Here is a 22726-nt window from a genome sequence, read left to right as displayed (position 1 = left end):
AGCCATGAGCTTCTACTACATTGGGGAGTTATTTAAGAAGGTAGTCAACTTGCAGAAGCAGCAGTTGCAGGAGCAAAGGGTCTTGTTTGGAATTTTGTGTGATTGTGTTTTTCTTCTTTACCAGGGGACTGAAAGTTGTGGAACCCTAATTTGTGACATCAGGTGTTTTTTGGTAAGCAGCCATTTATGACTCTGGAAGATTGGGACTGACAGGAAGCCCCTTCTGAGATTTTAACAAAGTTCTCGAACAACACATATACCATGGACATAAAGCTGGATCCTTCCCGAGATGACCTGCCTCTCATGGCCAACACCAGCCACATACTTGTGAAGCACTATGTACTGGATTTAGATGTGGATTTCGAAAGTCAAATCATTGAGGGCACCATAGTGCTTTTCTTCGAGTCTGGAAATAAATTCAAGAAACAGAGTAGTTCCACCGAGGAAACCTACCCATCAGAGTCAAACGAAGCCTGCAAATTTAGGACGCCTGAACCCTGCCATATTCCTGTGACAAATACAAGGACCGTCTCATCTAAAATGGGATATAATGATTTTGTAATCTGTGGTAACAGTGAAAAAGCTACTTCTGGTAAAGATGGTAACCATGACAACCAGGAACAGGCTTCTGGGATTTCTAGCTCAAAGTACTGCTGTGACACAGGGAATCATGGGAGTGAGGATTTTTTGCTAGTGTTGGACTGCTGTGATTTATCTGTGTTAAAGGTTGAGGAGGTGGATGTTGCTGCGGTGCCAGGTATTGAAAAATTTACAAGGTCTCCCAAGATCAGGAATCAGATTGTACGTGAACTCGTGGCTCTGCCTGCAGATCGTTGGAGGGAACAGTTAGACTATTATGCTCGCTGCAGCCAGGCTCCTGGTTGTGGGGAGCTCCTGTTTGACATTGACACTTGGAGCTTACAGATCAGGAAGACAGGGGCTCAGACAGCTACTGACTTTCCTCATGCCATAAGGATACGGTACACAACCAAACCCCAGGGCCGATCAGTTACGTGGACCTCAGACCAGAGTGGCAGGTAGGTTTTCTGGGCACTCTGCAGTCCCCTGCCCATTAATCTTACACACCCGGGAGGTGAGTCTTTGTAAAGACACTCCTCTTTATTGTGGCATTACCCATCTAACCTTAAATCCTTCGACCCACAGTGAAGCAGGTAAATTCCCAGGCATGCTGAACTCTTAATAGGATTACTTCCCTTAAGTCAGGATGAAAAGATTACTTTATTAAGCCCCTGTATTTCTGAGTTAGGAGACTGAAAGTCAGGTTTAATGGTTAAATGCCGAGCCTAGCTCTCTGTTGAGATCTCTGCTGGCAACTCCCAGTACTGTAGATGGAAACGATGTATATCTTTGAGCAAATACTTGCTCAGAGTTCCTTCATATTCCCCCTGAGGGATTACATAGCTGCCAAGTTGGGTTGGTGTGAAGCCTGGCAAAGTGCTTCCAAATAAAGCCAGCTCTGCTCTGTGGCTTTCTTACTGTACCTGTCTCTTGGCAGCAATGCCTCCCTGGACTTTGTCAGTTATTATGTAATATGAACCCTCGAACACTGGAAAGATCTGGTTCTGAGGGTGACAGTCAGTCCTGCTGAGTCCACACTTGCCTCTTTGACCATGATTCTGGGTATCTGACACCAAGGAGACTGCTGATTTTTTGTGTGGGGAGAAGGAATTGATGAGGCATCGATGTTCAGAGGGCGGGTATTTAGGCAGTCATTTGTTCTTTTCTTCTTGCCTGTCCTCTAACAGTTGTTCAGGGTTTTTAGAATTTGAGAATTTTCAAATCAAACTTTATTGATTCCTCATTATTCTACCTATTTCTTTGTGCTAATGTACTGCAAAGCAATGCAATAATTATAGCAGACCTTGGTTGGAGGAGTGTTCATCTCTGTGAGCTTGTTTTCAGCGCCTTCTTTTATAGCATTGGACTCCCTTAGTGGAGGCAGTGGTCTCGGTAAATTGCTTACATCTCTCCCCCAACTCAGCCCCCCAAAAACCTTTTAGATTATATTTTTTAAAGCATCACTTTGACTTTGAGCTCTCATTATCCCGTTCCTTGCCTCTAATCTTACCTCCTGCTCTGGTCTCCCTCCCTGCTCAGAATGAGTTTGCTTCCTGTCATTTCTGCTGGAGTCTGAGGTGGCCTTTGGGATAGTGCAGGGGTGGTGCAAATTTACATCAGTACAAAAGCATAGTGACTTATCTATAGAATAACTTATTTGATATTCTTGGGAGACTGTGAGGGAAAGAAATAGGTGTTCCTACTGTATCTTCAAATTTTTTTGAAATTATTGAAGATGGGCTTTTCAGTAAGATTTGACAATATACTGTCTCTGAATTTTAACTAGGAAATTCTAGGTTTTATACTCTCAGATATTTCATTTTTGAATTAGAATAATGGGGAAGAAGAAACTATCAACAGTATTTAGAAGAAATACTCAGTAATGGCCTCAAACATGGCTTTCTTCTCAGTGCTTACTACAAAGAAAGAGATTAGACTTGTGAATTACACTGCATGTAAAGTGTTGAGTAGGAATGAGTTATTGATAAATGCTGGTTTCCTTAAAGAAACTCAGAAGGTCCGTGGGCACATTTTGCTCCTGAAAGTTTGACTTGAATTTACTCTTGATGTCTCCTTTTCTGAAAATTCAGTAAAACACATGATCACAGCAGGAGTTTAAGCTGTATTTTTGGAAGTTTGTGATTATATGTTAGTAAATAAATGGCATTTATGCAGTCTTACAGGGCTAAACAATTTTTTTTTAATTCTCAAAGATTTTTTTTCTCCTTTTTTTTTCTTTTTTTGGGGGGAATTTTATTACAGTCAAGACAATCTTCCATGAATGGCCACCAAATCTCCGTAAATTTTCCCACATGCTTAAGAATAAATCTAGGTATATACTGGTAACTGTTTGGATACTGTAAGGACTTAAAATGCCCAAGGATCCCAGGTTACTAGACAGAAATAATTGCTTAGTGATATGAGCAAATAGTAATCATCAGGGTTACAGTGCTTTATGAATATAATTGTGTGAAAATGTAAAATTTCACAATTGTGTGAAAAATATAACTGGGTAGAGCTTACTTCCTTCAAGGCATAGAGTCTACATTTATTAAACTAAAGTAGTGGTTACATTTTTTTTTTTTTTTTTTTTGCGGTACGCGGGCCTCTCACTGTTGTGGCCTCTCCCGCCGCAGAGCACAGGTTCTGGACGCGCAGGCCCAGAGGCCACGGCCCACGGGCCCAGCCGCTCCACGGCACGTGGGATCCTCCCGGATCGGGGCACAAACCCATGTCCCCTGCATCGGCAGGCGGACCCTCAACCACTGCGCCACCAAGGAAGCCCAGTGGTTACATTTTTATCCTTGAATGGCAGAATACTATCCATATGCCTACTATAAATTCTTAGTCTGGATGAGAAACTTTTTATTCCCATTTTACAAGTAGGAAAATCGCATAAAGTTACTGAAAGCTCCTAGAAAAATCCATGTGTTAATTGTGAAAGGGAGCTATGTTTCTTACTTTTGATTTTTACCATGTCCCTTATTGTATGCAAAGATTTCAATACATTAAAAAAAATTATATTAGCTTTCAATAAACTTCTATTTTTAAGCAGATACTAGACAGAAACTTAAGAAAAGCTCTTAACTGGTACTTTCCTTTCAAGTTCCATCAGTGGCTTCTCCCCTTCTCACTCTCATCCTACCCTTTGTTGAGAATAAAACTTGTTATTTTGTTTGATAATATGTAAATAAATAATCACTTAAGGGGTCAGAGGATCCTAGGATGAAATGTAAAATGTGACAGAACAATCTAGCTATATTAAAAATGTACGAAACAACCTCACTGAAGGGAGTAGAGGAAAAAGATACTGACCTAAGTAAGTTTAAAAATGAGTTGAATCTGTAAGGCTAAAGGCAAAAGGAACTGTACATAAATACTGTACTGTAGTTGATAGAGTTGTTTCCCATGGGGGTACAGGTTAACAATCCTGGTACCACTGTTTGTGTATCCTGGAATTGAGCAGTTTAGTAAATGGATGCAGATGATGGGAGCCAGGTTTCTCACTGCTGAAGTGGGAGATTACAGATGAGCAAGGGGAGGAGGCTAGAATGATCCATGTGGAAATGGATTAGAATTGGAGACATCACTATGAACTCATGTTTAGCACACTATAGATACAGATGGTTGCATATAGAAATAATTATAGATACGGTTGTTTGCAAGTGATAGCATATACACATATATTTCCTTGTTTGTCAGCTGAGTGGGTTTAGAAGCAGTGAGTGCACCCTAGCGCCTGGATCTTGGTTTCTAATATATTCTCCAGTAAAGGCACCAGGGCTTCTTGGAGAAACGGCTGGGACTGGGGCAGGCAACATGCAAGATGAAGCTGGAGCATCTATAGTGCCAGAAAATAAGGAAATGCTCAAACAGCAGCAACAAGAACCTGGAATTACGTGTGTCTGTCAAAGTCCAAGGAGCCATCTGAAAGAGCTCCTAATGACTCAAACTGAGCAACAAAATAAAATAGTTTTAATAAAGCAGAAACTAACACACTATTGTAAAGCAATCATACTCCAATAAAGATGTTAAAAAAAAAGTAACAAAACACAACAAAAAAATAGTTTTGGATGATAACCCAAAGTATAAAATAAATATCCATGAGTCCATACTAATATAAAACAGTGATTGACTTAAACAAATAGAGGAGAATGACCAAATCCATGGTGCAAAAGAAGTCCAAGTCATATAGATACTCTGCCCTTAACGTGGTAGAGCATAACTCCTCACTCCCTAAGTGTGAGCTATTCATAGTGACTTCCTTCCAAAGATGACAGTATGGAAAGGGGGAAAAAGTAAATTTTCATTGGAGAAATCTGACAAACGTGACCTCGGCAAGGAGATCAAAGTTAACATCAACGGTGATGAGTCACATTGATAGTATGTACCCTTGGTATGGTGTGATGAAAATGGCATCTTTGTGATCTTCTTCCCCCAAACCTATAACCCCAGTCTAACCAAGAGAAAAACATGAGATAAATCAGACTTTCAACAAAATACTTGACCAGTACTCCTCAAAACTCTCAAGGCCAACATAAATAAAGTCTTCAGAAACTGTCACAGTCAAGAGAAGCCTAAGGATGATGATTAAAATTAATGTAGTATCCTGGTACAGAAAAGGGACTTTAGAGAAAAACTAAGGAAATCTGAGTAGTTTAGTTAATATCTGGACTTTAGTTAATAATAATGTGTCAACTGTGACAAATATACTAATGTAAGTTGTAGGGCAAACTGGGTATGGGATATATGGGGACTGTGTTTTATCTTTGTACTTTAAAAAATAAATCTGAAACTGATAAAATAAAAAACTCATTAAAGAATAAACTTCAAATTTGAAAAAAAATCCATCATCTTTCCATCCTGAAATTCCTCTTTCATAAGAGCTCTCGTCCCATTTTTACCAAGTAGCAATGTTCTCTGGACAAGAACTGGAAATGTATTTGCAGCCATAAAAGAGTATTTCTTTCAATCATTGTCAGTCATTTCTTATTCCTCATTGTTATTCTAGTTCTAAAATGAAATAGCTGGAAATATAAAAACTACATTTTCTTACTTTGTTTTAGCCATTGTGGGGTTCTGGCTTCTCTTGAACCTAAGTGCTCTTTCTCGCCTCCATCATTCAGATACTGGATTTTAGGTGACCTTTAAAAATGACTGATGAAATAACCACATACATAACAATATGATACATGCTTCTTGGAAAAAATGTTTACTTTTGTGTGGTGTGTGAGTACGTGTGCCCTTTGAAAATATTTTGATGAGACCTGGAACAGTCAAGAATGTGTAATGGTGTTCTTGCTAAGCTAGACAGGAAGAGGCCTTAATATCTTTTTGATTCTAGAGCCTCAACATACTTACAAAAAAAAAATCTTAAAAAAATGGAAATCTTTATTCAAACTTTATGTACTTTCTGCATTTTCCTGCCTTTTTTCCATTCCAGTGAATAAAATGTTATTTAAAACCAAAGCATTTTTTTCTGGTAACCCATTCCTTTTTCCCTTTGGATCATTATAATAGTTGTGGAACCAGCCAAGTGGTCTAGGAGATCTTGCTTAAGCTGATGACATCACTGAACATGAGTTGAATGGAGGGGAAATTCAGTTAAACATAGGAAATTTATTTTAAAAACCATAATTATTTGGGTCATTGTTAAAGATAGCTGACTAGGAAAATACATTATAACTTAAAGTGATATTAAAATTTAAAATTTCCTAGATCACTATGATGTTTCTTTGTTTTAGACAAAGCCAAAATGATGTTGGCAAAATACTAAGAAGGGAACGATTTTTTAAAATTACATTTATTGTTCAGCTGTTGGACCAAGGACGATGTAGACCTTTGGAGTATTTTTAGTTTGATATCAAAACCAGATGTTAAAACATGTCCCCTCACCACACACACACACACACAAACACGAAAATAGTTTCATTGTCTTGTATCTTACTATTAAGTTTTTAAATTAGAAGAATGAGCAGAAGATATTTTAGAAGAGATTTCAGGTCTAAAATGAACATTTCTGTAATTAATACCTTTTTTACCCCCTACTTGCATCAAGAAACCAATGTAAAATTCATGAGAAGTGAAGGGGAAATACACGTCAATACTATAATATCGTTGTACAACTGCAAAGGAGGAATTGATAATCCCAAACATGAAAATGTTTGGAAGTGTTCTTTTTCAGCCTCCTTATCCCCTTGCTGCACTGTCTAGATGGATCTCTATTTCTCAGAATCCCAGTTGAGTCTTGGGAGAAAAGGCACTGATGGACTGTCTTAATTTAAACAAGTAACAAAAATGACCAACCAAACAACAACAACAAAAAACATGAGTCACCAAACATCAACAGAAAATAACAAATCAAAACGCCCTATAACCAAAAGCATGGAGTGTTGAAAAGAATCTAAAAAGTGAGAGCCAAGAGAACTGAGTACTCAGAGCTGGGCTGCCAACTAGCTGTGTGACTTCAGATAAGTCATTTTACATCTCTGGAGCTTAATTTCCTCGTGTGTAAAATGAGAAAATTCCGTGAGAGGATCTCCGAATGTTTTCCATACATGAAATCCTATACTCACAAGGGACTTCCAGATGAAAAGTACTGTCTTTGCCTGTACAAACAGCTTGTGTATTTTGCACCCAAAACACCTCTGTTAAAGAAGAGGTGACTTTCTGACTCCAAGCCACTTTCAGTCCAGTCCATTTTGACCATACACAAAATCTATCCAAGTCAAAGCAGCATTCTCCTTGGACTTGCCATATATGTTTATTATGATTGGTGAGTCACAGTTTTGGTGACTGTGCCATGAAGAAGAATGATAATAAAGAAGGGGCGTGTGTGAGAATGAGTGTGTGTGTGTGTGTGTGTGTGTGTATAGGGGTGAGAGAGTTGTGGTTGACACTTCCTGTTTTAGTAGTCTGCTCTTGGTTTTTGTGTAACAAGAAAGCAAGAGGGTTGCTTACCTATGATGGAAATTGTAACTTAGGTTTAATGAGAACATGGAGCCATAAAAAAGATCCGGTGCAGGAAGGAGTACAGATGGAAAGGAATCAGAGGCGGCCTGAAGACTTTGTAACTCTGGGGACTTTAGAAAAGAATCTGACCCACTGAGCTGTCACATCTGTGGCTCCCTGGCTTCCAGTGACCAGAGCAGTGTGGGAAAACATCCCATCAAGCCACACCCACAGCAACAGGGCACTCATCACCTCCTACCGGAGCCTGTTGAAGCAGCCCTCTCCCCAGTTGTTGATCTGTGTTAATCAAGTCTCTGAAAACGGGTGATTTTTATGGAAAGTGGTGAAACTTGAAACATTGTTTCAAACTAAAAATAACCCCCTTTCACTCCAACTGCAAAAACACATGCAGATAGTAAACTGAAAATAAAGAAAATATATGGTTTGAATCTATTCCCTACAAGTTTTATAGATGGCTTTAAAGATAGCTCCTCCTAAAAAGACAAGCAAACATGTTAGTTTAGTTGATATCTTAGTCGATTTGGGCTGCTGTAACAAAATACTGCAGAGCGAATGGTTTATAAACAAGAGAAAATTATGTCTCACAGTTCCAGAGGCTAGAAGTCCGAAATCAGGATGCCAGCGTCGTTAGGTCCTGGTTAAGGCCCTCTTTTGTGTTGCAGACTGCCGACTTCTGGCTGCGGCCTCTCATGGTGGAAGGGGCTAGGAAGGTCGGTCTGGCCTCTTTTATAAAAGCATTAATCTCATTCATGAGGGTTGTGCCCTTATGACCTAAGCACCTCCCAAAGACCCCACCTCCTAATACCATCACTTTGGGCATTAAGATTTCACATATGAATTTGGACGGACACATTCAGACCATAGCAGCATAGTGTATCTTATCCTCATTTGACTACTCCGCATACACACAAACATGTAACAAGAAGCTGAAGTAATTGTTACTCTGACAGGTTCTTCCTCAATTTAGAAGTTCTTGAATGGCAACAAGCCATGGGCCTGCCTGTGACCCCCATCTTACCCTGTTTTCTTTCTGATTTTCAGTGGCCTCCTCCCATTCCCACAACTCCTGTGCAGTTAGTCTGGGCTCTCCAGGGGAGTCTTCCATGCGCGTGGGTATCCCAGGGCATGTAGAACAAGCCCTGGTGAAAGAGAGTTTTCCTTTTCATGTTGGAAGAAATTGTTCAGTTGGGAAATAATGAAGTTATAAACATCAGAATTGCAGGCTGGCGCCTAAACATCTATCCCATAAGCATTTTAGCAACATGGCCGAGGTGCAAGGCTGTGCATGTTGAATAAACACAGCTGCATTTCTTTCGGTGATTACATATCCAGATAACTGCAGAGCATGTTTATAAGTGCACATAGATTTTCCTCCCCTCTTGGGACACGGGGGTGGGGGGAGGGAGGGGTGGGGAATGTGTGTGTGATAGGAGTCACCTCGTAGAGAGTATGATTTTCAGGAGAGTTTAACTCCATGAAGACCTTATGTCGACCAGTTCTCCACTTTCTGTCGGATGCCCAAAATTCCACCACTAGACCTTTATCCAGGGGTTAAAGCTTTCATCCCTGTGAAAATGTAGTGACTTAACTTTAGATTGTTTTAGACATTTGCACCATGACGTGTGACATGCGTAAGAATATCAGATTGTGAAAGCTGAAAAAACCATTGGTTATGAAGTCACTGGCACTCGGTTTGAGTGTGTTGAGGAGGGAGGAGTGAAGCTGCAGTTGAGAAAGAAGAAAAGGCCAAGAAGGGAGTAGACTGGGAACATGAAGGGAATCTACATTTTCAAGAAATTTTGCCTAGGATTGTTTTCCTATTTATGAAAACATTCCAATAAGAAAGTGATTCAGTCTTATATCAGACAAGGGTATATTTATGGGTGTGGCTTTTAGACAGATGAATTGATCTATACTTTCAGAGTTATAGCTCTAGAGACCAAGTGGAAAGCTAGAAAGAAAACATATAGACTTTGGCAGAAAGGATGCCCCTGCGCGTCCGGAGCCTGTGCTCCGCAACGGGAGAGGCCACAACAGTGAGAGGCCCGCGTACTGCAAAAAAAAAAAAAAAAGGGAGGGAAAGAGACTTGTGGGGACAGTGGGAGGATTGGAGCTGAGAGCTTCCTGGGGTCTGGCCAGGCAACTAATCCCCTTGGTGGGAGACTTCAGGCGCCGATGCAAAAAGAGCCTTCAAGAGGATGACAGGGGATCAGGACAAAACTCTAGAACAAAATATCTAGAACTAGGCTGTTTAGAGGGGGAAATAATAGAGAACTGGGGAGGAAATGATGGTGATAACACGCTTTTAAAAATCCAGTCAGTGGAAGGATTCCCTCCCCACCTCCCTATTTGTGTACGATACCCAGACTCAGATCTGCCTTCAGCCTCAATAACTGACTACTTCATAAAATCATCATTTCTAAATTTTTGAGATAGGTCTGATTTCAGACACTCAGTCCCATTGTTGGACACTATACTGTTTAGGGTTAGGAAATTGAGGTCTCTGTGTCCATACAAGTGTCCTTTGCCATATGGTGTGTAAAGCCCTTTCTATGCAAATTAACCAGGTAGGAACTCTCCTTCTCCCTTGTGCCTTCCTGTGACCTGCTTGGCACCCTTAGTTTCTTCTCTTGTTTAATAGCTTCATGATCCATCTTCTCTCTTGAGGCAGAAACCTGAGAAAATTCTGTTATCTATTGCTGCATAACAAATTACCTCAAAACTAAACAGCTTAAAAGAACAAAACTTCAACACAGTTTCTGAGAGTCAGGAATTCAGGAGCAGCTTAACTGGGCTGTTCTGGCCCAGGATCTCTTACAGTGTAGCAGTCAGCTGTCTGCCGGGGCCACAGATACCTCAAGGCTTGGCTGGAGCTGGAAGATCCTCTTCCAAACTCACGTGCAAGGTTGTTGACAGGCCTCAGATCCTCACTGACTGTGGGCCAGAGGCCTTCGTTCCTACCACATGGGCTCCTCCATAGACTGCCTGAGTGTCCTCATGACATGGCACCCCCCGCCCTGTCCTGAGGAAGTGATGAGACACAGAGGAAAACCCCTAGAACAAAAGTCACAGATTTTTAAATAATCTGATCTCACAAGTGACATCACTTCTGCCATAGCCATCGGTCACACAGGCCAACCTGATACAGTGTGGGAGGGGACTACACAGGGGTGTGAATACCAGGGACAGGGGTCATTGGGGTCCATCTTGGAAGTTGGTTACCTCAGAGAGGCCTTCTGTTCCTTCTCCTTCAGCAAATCACTATGTCTTTCTGATTCTTCCTCTGCAGTGTTTCTCACATATGACCTCATCTCAAATCTGATTGTTTCTTCTGGAAAGAGGTATGGAGGCTGATGGAGGAAGCCTTGGGGACCACATACCTAAGGGCACAGGTGGAATGCATAATAATATACCAGCATGGGGCTTCCCTGGTGGCGCAGTTGTTGAGAGTCCGCCTGCCGATGTAGGGGACACGGGTTCGTGCCCCGGTCCGGGAAGATCCCACATGCCGCGGAGCGGCTGGGCCCGTGAGCCATGGCCGCTGAGCCTGCGCGTCCGGAGCCTGTGCTCCGCAACGGGAGAGGCCACAACAGTGAGAGGCCCGCGTACCGCAAAAAAAATAAAAATAAAAAAAATAATAATATATCAGCATGACCTCCAACCCAAGCTTACCGGGAGAAGGAGAGCAAACATCTGGGCAAGCCAGTCTTTTGGGGAGGACTTGCTCCCTGTGCAGGAAAGGGAAGACCTGTAACACCAGAGTCACCCGAGGGAAATGAGGTGGTGCGTGCAAAAGCAAGAGACCACAGATACTTTCAGACTTGGCCTAAGTACCCTAGGACTTAGGACCATAATATGGGGTCAGCTTCCCCTGTGCATGAGGCAGAGAAAGTCTTAGGCGATCTCTAGGCAAGGGCCTCCCACTTCCCTGTGAGCGTCACAAATAGGTTTATCTCCACAAGTCTACTTATATTGGAAGTGGATTCCTAAAGCTCATGAGCTGAGCAAAATTGTGGGGTCCATTCTGCTTCAGTGAGAAAGAAAGTCTTGATTCTCAATGGCTGCCATTGTCAGAGGAAGAGGAGTTATACCTGCCATTTGGCCAGTGGCAATATACTCCGTTTCCACTGACCATACGTTTCATCTTGGGATCCTTCCCTAAGATGGGCCTTTTGGGAAAAAACAGGTGGAATTTTCAGAACTTGAGCTGCTAAAGCATCCCCCCCACCCCACCCCAGGCAACCACAACCAGCAGCCCTGCCTAGGAGGAGGTGGCTTTAGGCGACTTCGTCATTAGATTCTCAAACAACCTGAAGTTGGGCAGTTAACTAAGGCTAAGTCAATTAACCAAGGATCCAAGGGGACCAGGGTGGGAGCTCAGCACTCACTGAAATCGATGGGGGATTCTGGGCCTTCCATGAAAATTTGCCTTTGTTCTTGTATCTATGTTTCTGGGACATAATCATAGGTTTATGGACCAGAACAGACAATAGAAGTCACATACCTGCCCCCCATCCCCATTTTGCATATGACTCAGAGAGGTCAGGGGACTTTTCCATAGCCATTTAATGAGTTGATAACCCAGCCAGGACTAAAGTCTTCTGAATTTCTGATCTTCTTTCCCTGCCTCATGTCAATTCTATGAGTTATCACAACATATACACTTCTAGGAGGTAGACTGCCTGTTTGCTCTAAGGTCCATTTCCTGCTCTTATTATGATCTTCTCTGAATGACAAGGAACCTCATTTCTCAGGCTGCCTTGTCTTCTGGCTTCCTGTCAGGTTTGGCCAATGTGGGGCAGTGATGGAACATTTGAGAGTTGGCGAGAAACAAGGTATTTCCTCCCCTCTTTCTGCTTCTTTTGGCATCTCCATCAATGACTGAGTCTCCCTGGTCCCAGCACCCATTGGACATTCCCCACTGTGACTCTGGCTTCTGTCAAATGACCCTGTAACACCCAGTAACAGTAGCTCCTCCAACCTGTGGAGTCACAGCTCCTTACCACTGTGGCTAATCTCTGAGTTGCCTCACTCTCCCCTGTTTGGCTTCTCAGCACTTGTATTACTTGTATGACCAATTCCCTATATTAAATTACCTCTGTTTATTAAGTCCTAGCCTGGTTTCCTTTTTCCTTCCTGGACCCTGACTGATGGAGTGGGGCCATCATTCTGTGTGTTCTTGCTCATTGTAAGAACACAATAAATGTTCAGTCATAACAATGTTAACTAAAAAGGAAAACCAGTTTATGCAAGAGAGGTAATGCTCTGTTCTATTATTTACTCTATAAATCAAGCTGATTAAAACTATATCATATTTGCCATAACTCCTGAAAAGCAAAAAGTAGGAACATTTTCCTAAGACATCTTCCTGAGGGTCAGGCTGTACCTTCTCCTCTGTGGTGTTAAAAGAATAGATTTCTGGGCTTCCCTGGTGGCGCAGTGGTTGAGAGTCCGCCTGCCAATGCGGGGGACACGGGCTCGTGCCCCAGTCCGGGAGGATCCCACATGCCGCGGAGCGACTGGGCCTGTGAGCCATGGCCACTGGGCCTGCGCGTCCGGAGCCTGTGCTCTGCAGCGGGAGAGGCCACAGCGGTGAGAGGCCCGCGTACCGCAAAAAAAAAAAAAAAAAAAAGAATAGATTTCTTTGATCTCATAGATTTTTTTCCATTTCTGTCTGTGACTTCATCATGGAAGGGATTGTTCTTGGTATGTGTGGGTTTGTGTTTTTTAACTGTAGCAGAATGAGCCCTAATGTCATGCCGTTGGTTTCCTACACTTGCTTTGGTAACAACTCTGCACTTGGCCTTCCCGTCACAAGCCTGGTTGTTGTGACCTACAGTCCTGTTGATATGCCAACCCCTGTTCTTGGCCTCCACACAAGGATTCCCACAAGGGTTCCATTTGAGATGGTGGTTTCCAAGATTGGGGTTATCTGTCCGCCAGCACTGGATTTGAGACCACCGGCTTGTTTTTTCTAAGTATTAATATCTCAGTGATTGCTGAACATATTTTCTTTTCCAGAATATTTTCCAAAAATTTTTAAGAATCTCTAAAACTTTTTTCTTTCGAAGGCCTAAGGGCCTAAAGGGAGGGGCAAGGTTAATGTAAACTTTAACTTGGCAGACTAGTATTTAAAACTTTATCCAAAAAAATATTTTTCCCCTTAAAAAACAAACAAACACACAAACAAACAAAAAACTCTCTTTACATGTTTAAGTAATTCATTTGGGAGAAATTACCACTCAGCTCTTCACACAGCCCTTGGCAGTTTCAGTTCAAGATGCTCTGAAACCAGTCAACTACAAAGTCTCAGATATTTTCTCTTTGAAAGCTCAACTTAACCTTTGCTACCATGGTGGTGAGAAAAGTGACAACTCATTTTAAAGATTCTCCCCCTTTGTTTCTTTGTCTTTCTTCTGCAGGCCATGTGTTTATACTACGGGATCGCCCATAAACAACAGGGCCCTTTTTCCATGCCAGGAGCCACCCGTTGCCATGTCAACATGGCAGGCTACAGTTCGAGCAGCTGCATCTTTTGTTGTTTTAATGAGTGGGGAAAATTCTGCCAAGCCAACACAGCTTCGGGAAGGTACTGTACATGTGTTCTGTGCTTCTTTATGTATTGCACACATGCTGGACCCAGCAACCCAATACACAGTGTTTTTCTCCACTTTAAAAGAGCTCCTTTATTAGCTGGGTTGAACTGAACATACTATAAAACATCCTGTCAGAGAAAACAGCCCGGGATGGGGAGAGGTGCTTGGGAGCCTAGGCATGGCATGTGGGGCTCTTCATGCCAGAGTTATCAATTCCTAGATTATTAAGGCAGTTGCTTTCAGCTGATGGTTTGTGGGCCGTAAGTGGGTGCTCTTGGTTGAAGACTTTCTGGGCAGGCGAGTGTGTCATGGAAACACCATTATAGTAGAGTTATCTGTGGTTGGGTCATGGAGGCTGTACAGGGTTATTCATTATTCTGAGCGATAGTGCTCCTGTTGGCTGGCCCACTGGAGTCATCCTAGTATTACATCTGTTCTGTACACTATTTGGCCGTGAAGTTTTGTTTTGTTTTTTTCATTAATTGATTAATTAATTTTATTTTTGGCTGTGTTGGGTCCTCGTTGCTGCGCACGGGCTTTCTTTTAGTTGCAGTGAGCAGGGACTACTCTTCGTTGCAGCGCGCGGGCTTCTCATTGCGGTGGCTTCTCTTGTTGCAGAGCACGGGCTCTAGGCACAAGGGCTTCAGTAGCTGTGGAGCACGGGCTCAGTAGTTGTGGCAAGCAGGCTCTAGAGTGCATGCTTCAGTAGTTGTGGCCCCCTGGCTTAGTTGGTCCATGGCATTTGGGATCTTCCCGGACCAGAGATCAAACCCGTGTCCCCTGCACTGACAGGCGGATTCTTAACCACTGCACCACCAGGGAAGCCCTGGCCATGAAGTTTTGAACCAAAGGTGTATAAGAAAGATGGAAGGCAAGTGCTAATGCATCATCAAGGTTTTGTCTTCGAATTTCTTGCTTATTGCAATAATTAACACTTTCAGTTGAGATCCTGGGCATGTTGATGCCAGGTAAAATTTTTGTAATTGTAATATTTCTTTATTTAAAATATGGTGTCTCCTTCCACTATTTATTATAGAGACTTATACAAAAAAGTAAAAGTAATAAAATTAAATAATTTTAACCAAAATGGTTGCTAACATTTTGTTGCATTTCCCTCTGGTATTTAAAATCTCTCTATAGGGACTTCCCTGGTGGCGCAGTGGTTAAGAATCTGCCTGCCAATGCAGGGGACATGGGTTCGAGCCCTGGTCTGGGAAGATCCCACATGCCACGGAGCAGCTAAGCCCATGCTCCACAACTACTGAGTCTGTGCTCTAGAGCCCGCGAGCCACAACTACTGAGCCCGCGTGCCACAACTACTGAAGCCCGTGCGCCTAGAGCCCGTGCTCTGCAACAAGAGAAGCCACTGCAATGAGAAGCCCATGCACCGCAATGAAGGGTGGCCCCTGCTCGCCACAGCTAGGCCTGGGCACCATCAACGAAGACCCAACGCAGCCAAAAATAAATAAATAAATAAATTTATAAAAAAAAGAAAAAACATCTCTCTCTATAGTACATATTATCATTTAAAAATTGTCATCATAGCATATAACAGTTTTGTATTCTACTTTTTTCACTTATATCTTGCTTGTCTTTCAGGTCATTAAGTATTTTTCAAGTTGATAATTTTAATGTCTGCATAATATTTTATTGTATGAATATATCAGATTTTACTTAACATTTCCGTTATTAGACATTTTTATTGTTTCCAAGGTTTTTTTCTTACTATAAATAAAGTTGCATTAAATTCCTGGGGAGATAGTTTGTATAAAATTAGAATTATTTAGTCAAAAGTTTTGAACCTGTTTAAGGCTGTTGGTACATATCTCAAGTTGTTTTTCAGAAAGGTTGTACCAATTTACATATCCATCAGTAGTTATGAAGGTCTCCTTTTCCTTGGAGTTTCACCCATCTGATAGGCAAGAGAAGGCCTCTCTTTAATTTAGATCACTTCAATTATCAATGAGGTTTCATATATCCTTATATGTTTCTTAACCATTTTCATTTCCTATTTGTTTGTTTCCTTTGCTCATTTTTATATTGAGGTGTTAGTGAGGTTTCCAAAAGTTTGTTTTGTCTTCTAATTTGATTGGATCTTTAAAAAATAAAGATACTGGAACTTCCAGGTTAGTGAACATGTGGAGATGTGGGGAGAATTGTGTACCTGGAGACGGCATGGAAGTTCCGTGCTCCTTCTCCTGTACCTTGCCCTGTGCATCTCTTCCATCTGGCTGTTCCTGAGTTGACTGTCCACTCATCATCAAACCCAGCAGAAAAGTATGCAGGTCTGTTTCTTCGGGCCTTCATTTCCTGTGGAGGCTCCCGTATCACATAAGACTTACATTACATAAATCTGTAAGCTATTCTCCTGTTTAAAAAATATATAAAATAAAATAGAGATATTAATCTCTTATATTTTTGGAAAGTATTTTTCTCAGTTTTTAGTATACCTTTTAATTTTATATAATATTTCTAATCTATAGGAGATTTTAAATTTTATGTAATCAAATATGTTAGATTCCTCTTGGGAAGTCTTTCTTTGCTCTACGATTCACCTGTTTTGTTCTAATATTTTTATTTAATTTTTATTTATTTATTTATTTTTGTAATTTCACTCTTTAATCTGTTTGTAGTTTATTCTGGTCAGGGTTGTGAAATGAGGACTAAACATTTTTGTCTTCGAATAGGAAACCGGTTATCCAAGATCATTTATTGAATCTTTTCTGATTTGTGATGTCTTCTTCATAAAAAAACTAGATTTACACATGTAATAAAGTCTTCAATGAATGTTTACTTGATTCTCAAAGTCAAAACAAAACAAATCATACATTTTAAAATTTCATTTTTAAAAATAAGCCACGTTTACATGGTTCATTTACAAATGAGCAAAGGGCAAAAAAATTTACAATAAGTCTCCTTTTTACTCCTAATTCCCAGCTACCCAGTAACCCTTCCCCAAGGCAACCAAGGTCACCAGTTTCCTTTGTATAGTATATTTTTTCCTCTTTTGTTGCACAAATCATAACATGCTATACACTTTTTTGTATTGTGCTTCCCTCTTTAGAATAAGTTTATCTTATAGATAATTTCGTATCTGACCATGAAGAGCTTCCTCAATATTTTTATGACTATAGAGTATTCCATAAATGGATGTTTCACAATTTAGTTAACTAATAGCTCTTAACTTCATTCTATATCAAATAAAGAATTTAATGGGCATTTACTTCTATCAACTTCCCTCACCCACATTCTCCAGTTTTAATAAATACAGTTTGGGATTTGCGACTCATATTTCTCTATATTTTGTTTTTGTATTATATCTTGTTTTCTAGGAATTACAATTGTTTTACATTTTCATCCAGTTTCAAATTATATTTTTATATTTGCAATAAGTATTTAGACTTTCTTTACTCTTGATCTCTTAAGTCTGAGTCATCTCCTAGTCAGCTGGGAAATGGCTTCAGTGTTTGTTTTTTTTCCTTCCTAGAAGGATGGGTATGTGGTATATTTTCTGAGCCCTCCCATTTTTAAGTGAGCTTTTTGTTGTGTTTACTTATGAACAATCCTTGGCTAGGTATTAAATTCTTACTTCTTTCCCCTCTTAAACGACTGTAAATGTTTTCATTACCATATCTTACTTAGTATTTCAGAGGAGAAATGTGATATCATTTTAAAAAAATTCTTTGAAAGTAGTCGGATTTTTCTGCCTACAGGCTCATAGAATTAAAAAATTTATTTATGTAATTCAAAACTTTCTAGAATGGAGCTGGTTGTGGGTACCTTGGTTTTTAATCAACTTAATTACAGTATAATTTATGTATAATGAAATGCACACAGTTCGTCTTGTTCAATGGTGTTTGACAAAAAAATGCATCTATGTAATTAATCAGCACCCCTATGAAGATGTAGAACATTTCTATTACCCTAGAAATTCCCTTGTGCCTTTGCCATCCCTCCTTAAGTGAGTCTTCCCTAACCCCACTCCAGTCAACCACTGATCTGATTTCCATATCTACAGATTAGTTTTACCTCTCCTAAACATTCATATAAATGGCATCATTCGTGTGTACTCTTTTGTGTCTGGCTTCTTTTGCTCAGCATGAGACGTACCCATATTGTTGTGGATATCAATAGTTTATTCTGTGAGTAAACTAGTTTGTTTATCCACTCATCTGTTGATGGACATTTAAATTTTGAGGGGGCATTACAAAAAATATTCTGTGAACATTCATGTGTAAGCCTTTTTGTGGACAAAGGTTTTAATTTCTCTTGGATAGATACCTTAGAGTGGAATTGCTGGGTCAGAGAAGTTAACTTTGTATCTGGCAAACTATTTCCAAAGTGATTCAATCATTTTATATTCCAACAGCAGTGTATGAGTCCAGTAGCTGTGCATCCTTGCAAACACTTGATGTCAGTCCTTTTAACTTTAGCCCTCCAACTGGGGTGAAATACTATCTTGTGGTTTTAATTTGCATTTCTCTGATAACTAATGATGGTGAGCAACTTTCATGCCCTTATTGTACGTTCTTATGTCTGCCTTTGAAAAGTGTCTCTTCAAGTCATTTGCCCATTTATTTAATATGGTTTTTTTGGTTGTTGTATTGTTAGACTGTAAGAATACTTTATATATACTCTAGATTCTAGCCTTTTGCCACATATGTGTCACAAATATATTCTCTAGACTCTAGATTCTAGGCTTTTGCCAGATATGTGTCACAAATATATTCTCCCCAACTGTATGGCTTGCCTTTTCATATTTTATTTACACTTTATACCACTGAGTTTCCATGGAGACATTTTATTCTTTAGTAATTCCATTATAGATTGTTATTGTAACAACCCTTGCAATTCTTCCTTATCTTTTTTGTTACTTTGTTGTCTTTTGATCTCAGTCTGTTACACTGTTTCAGCCTGTTGTCCTCTCATGGCTTTTTACCATTTTTTCATAGAAGTTTTATCTTCTTGTATCATAATGGGAATGCCAGTTTTCTAAACTTGTTTTGGTTTCTGTAGTAAATTCATTTCCGAGGCTTGTTCTTCCTCTGAGTCCTTAGAACGATGTTTTCTTTTACCTTTATCCTGCAGTATTTTTTCCTGTCATGTTCATGGCTTTCCTCTCTCGTGTGTTTCAACAGACAGGATAAAGTCTGAGGATTTCCCTTAGCTCCATTCACTGTCCACTTGTGTGCTGCCTGAAATCCTCTCTCTGTTCAACAGATGAAAAGTTACCGAGGCACACAGCTCCTCTATCCAGGTTTTGGTGTCTCGTGAATTGTCTGGTGAAGTTCTCTGGGACTCACACAGCATCTTTTTAACCCTCCCTGCTTGTTTCCCTGACACGCTGAACTGATTGAGTAAATGAAACACTACAGTCTCAGGCAGGCACTGATACCTGGACTCCTCCAGCCTCCAGTTCTGGCTTACTTGTGATGATAACTACACTTCCCAAGATGCGATGTGGCTCTCCCTACCCCCACCTCACCAAGCCTACATACTTTCTCATTCATGGTTTGGTCCTGCAGTTCAGATGTAAAAGCTTGTGTTTGGCAGTGTTTCTCAAACTTGAGCATTATTTTTCTTGTCAGAGGGAAAAAAACCTCATGATTCACCAGGGATGACTGAAGTTATTTGTATTAGAATGATATCTTTAAAACTATAAATGTATGCTTATTTACAAAAACAGGCAGTAGACTGGATTTGGCCAGGGGGCTGGATTATCCAGATATAAATAAATCCTGCCAAACAATTTTGTATTCCTATACTCTTACACATCTAAAACACCAAAAATAAAGTCTAAATTAAATGCAGACCAAACCATTAAATCAATGAAATTCAAATGGACAACTTCAGTTTATTGTAAAAGATTATTATTTTCCTGAAATGAAGCTGCCCCTTACAATATGAATGTGGTGCTGACAGCTCCATGAAGGTTCTCTTGAGGTCATTGTGCCTGTTCTACCCTGAGCCACGTGATGATCTTATCCTCCACCACTTTTCTTCCATATGCTGTAAAGCTTTTGCTTACACAGCATGCCGTGATGTCATTCAGCCTTTACTCACCAAAAGCATCATTCTTATGTTCTTTTCTCATTATCTCTCAATAATTAAAGCAGTGCTACATGTCCCTGTGCAATCATATACACTACTGCAGATGTGAACTCGGAAATTGTTTGTCAGGACTCATTTGTATCTGGATAATCCAGCCCTTTGGCCAAATCCAGTCTATTGCCTGTTTTTGTAAATAAAGTTTTATTGAAATACAACCATTGTCTATGGCTGATTTGGTGCTGCAATGGCAGAGTTAAACAGTTGCAACAAAGACTGCATAGCCTGCAAAGGCTAAAATATTTACTAACTAGCCCTTTACAGAAAAAAGTCTTCTGATCCTTTCAACATCTGTCTGTTTACCTATCTATTTGAAGATTACCATCAAAAATTAAAACAAGAATTGACTTTAACATTTTCATGGAAAATGTTCATACCTCCAACAGTGTATTTGTGGATTTTTTTTCCAAATTTCCAATTCAGGGCATAGTTTTAGTAAAGTAGATGCTAATTGAGATTTGCTTATATACAACTTTATATGATACCATAGAGCAGACTTTACCAATTCAGACTGAGAGAGGCTAGAGCTACACCAGAAGAAAGAACTTTATGCTAATACTGCATGCCTCCTGCAGCCCACAGCTGGGGTTTATCAGAGGACAATCAGGCAAGAGTATTAACAATGCTCTTTGCCAGGCCCAAAATGGCTGTTCTGAGGATGGAATAATATCTCCAAATGTGTCTGCACTCCTTAGAGAAAAAGGGTATGTGGATACAAGATGCTACTACTTCCTTTCCAAGTCATGTTTTCTAGACTGGTAGATTGGTCTCATAGGACCTCCACTCTGTTGTGCACAGTGCCCTTTAAAGCAAAGAGCTATCATTGAAAACATGAGCAGCAAAACCCAACCCGCAAGTCACAGTTTCCATCACAGTGACACGTCAACCTGATTAGTACATTTGCCAGGCACCAGCTGATTTCCCGAAAGAAGAAAAGCACCTGGGAGCAGCATAATGTAATGAGGCAGATAATAGCGACAGAAATGATAACAACCCTTGGGCAGGGGACGGAAGTCAGACGATGGACCTCCGAGTTCTCACTACATGAGGGAAATCATTCCTCCTGGCTATTTTTAAGAAGAAGGCTAATGGTTTAGACGGTAGTGTGATGACCATCATAAGAATCTTAGTAGCTGAGAAATCACTATCCTTTTTCTCAATAAGGCTAAGTCAAGGCCATAGATTTAGATTGACTTATTTAGCTCCTTTATTATATAACTTCCCCAGCATCATGTCATTTGGGCAGACAGAAATGTTAGCCTGTGCGTTATTGTCAGCCTATATTCCCTACCAAAATGTAGCTAAACTATTAAGCACAGAGACCCAATGTCCAGTACAGTGTTTTGTATATAACAGGTGCTCAATACCTATTTGTTGAATAAATGTGTTCTCTGTAATCAGACAGAAGTAATAGGTTCATGGAAGAAGCATTTAAAATCATTACTGATAGTAACAAAAGTGATTTCAGGGTCATTCCTTTAGTTTTGCTTCTGATTAGAGTTTATGCCTTTTCTCCAGGCTCAGTATATTTTATTTTATTTTATTATTTATTTATTTATTTTGCGGTACGTGGGCCTCTCACTGCTGTGGCCTCTCTCATTGTGGAGCACAGGCTCCAGACTTGCAGTCTTAGGGGCCATGGCTCACGGGCCCAGCCGCTCCACGGCATGTGGGATCCTCCCGGACCGGGGCACGAACCCGTGTCCCCTGCATCGGCAGGCGGACTCCCAACCACTGTGCCACCAGGGAAGCCTGGGGCTCAGTATATTTAAAAAAGAAAAAATTGGTGTAGTACATTCTTATTTCCCCCAGTTTGGTAATTTTGTTGTTGTTGTTTAATTTTGTTTTATTTTCACAGAGTCTAATTTAGTGTCTACTTCCTAGAAAATTAAAACATTCCACTTATGTTTTTCATGGGAAGCCTCAAGTAAATGAACAAGACTGACTAATTTAAGCTCCTTCCAAATATAGGAGAAAAAACATATGAACAAGTGAAAGGTGTTAAAAACTATTTGTGCCTCTGCTTAGGATCTGATTTCATTTCTCTATGCAAAAGTAAGAGACTGTAGACATTACCTCATCCTGGGCAAAATGCTACTCTCAGGCCTGCCCAACTGACCAGCTCCCTGACATTCTCTCTCTTGATTTCGTGTGGGAAATTCCAGGGAAAAGCCAAGATTTCAGGGTTCGGACCCTCCTGTGTGCAATTGAAAGCCAACTTTTCTTTCCTCTTGATAGCTCAAAATGAGCAATACTACTATTTAGACTGCTTCCACAGTATGAGACTAGGAATTACGTATAAGGAAATGGTAAATTAAAAGACATTAGGAATGGTTATGATTAAGTGTTTTCACAAAGAGAGAATGCAAAGTAGAGAGAGCTCCTTGTTTCTTGAACTGAGGGAACTTTATTCTGGGCTAGTATACATACATGTGTTTCAAGGGGTAGGAGTACATAGTGAATGCATCTTT

At 40.4% G+C, this 22726-nt stretch overlaps 1 protein-coding gene across 8 annotated transcripts in view; it reads left to right on the top strand.

Moving 5' to 3' along the window:
- Window positions 1-22726, top strand: part of AOPEP (aminopeptidase O (putative)) — a 378384-nt gene that overhangs the window by 57454 nt on the left and 298204 nt on the right. For 7 of the 8 annotated variants that reach the window (XR_014016018.1, XR_014016019.1, XM_081236407.1 and 4 more), the window contains exons 2-3: window positions 125-1037; window positions 13974-14140. Coding sequence is in view for 6 of the 8 variants with exons in the window: in XM_081236407.1 (XP_081092533.1) it covers window positions 262-1037; window positions 13974-14140 (943 nt within the window). In the remaining 2 variants the exon portion in view is untranslated. The remainder of the gene's footprint in view (window positions 1-124; window positions 1038-13973; window positions 14141-22726) is intronic. The other variant, XM_081236411.1, reaches the window with a different exon arrangement.

This window comes from Mesoplodon bidens (assembly GCF_964165515.1).
Source record: "Mesoplodon bidens genome assembly, chromosome: 6".
Classification (NCBI taxonomy): domain Eukaryota; kingdom Metazoa; phylum Chordata; class Mammalia; order Artiodactyla; family Ziphiidae; genus Mesoplodon; species Mesoplodon bidens.
This window is presented reverse-complemented; position numbering and strand designations above follow the sequence as displayed.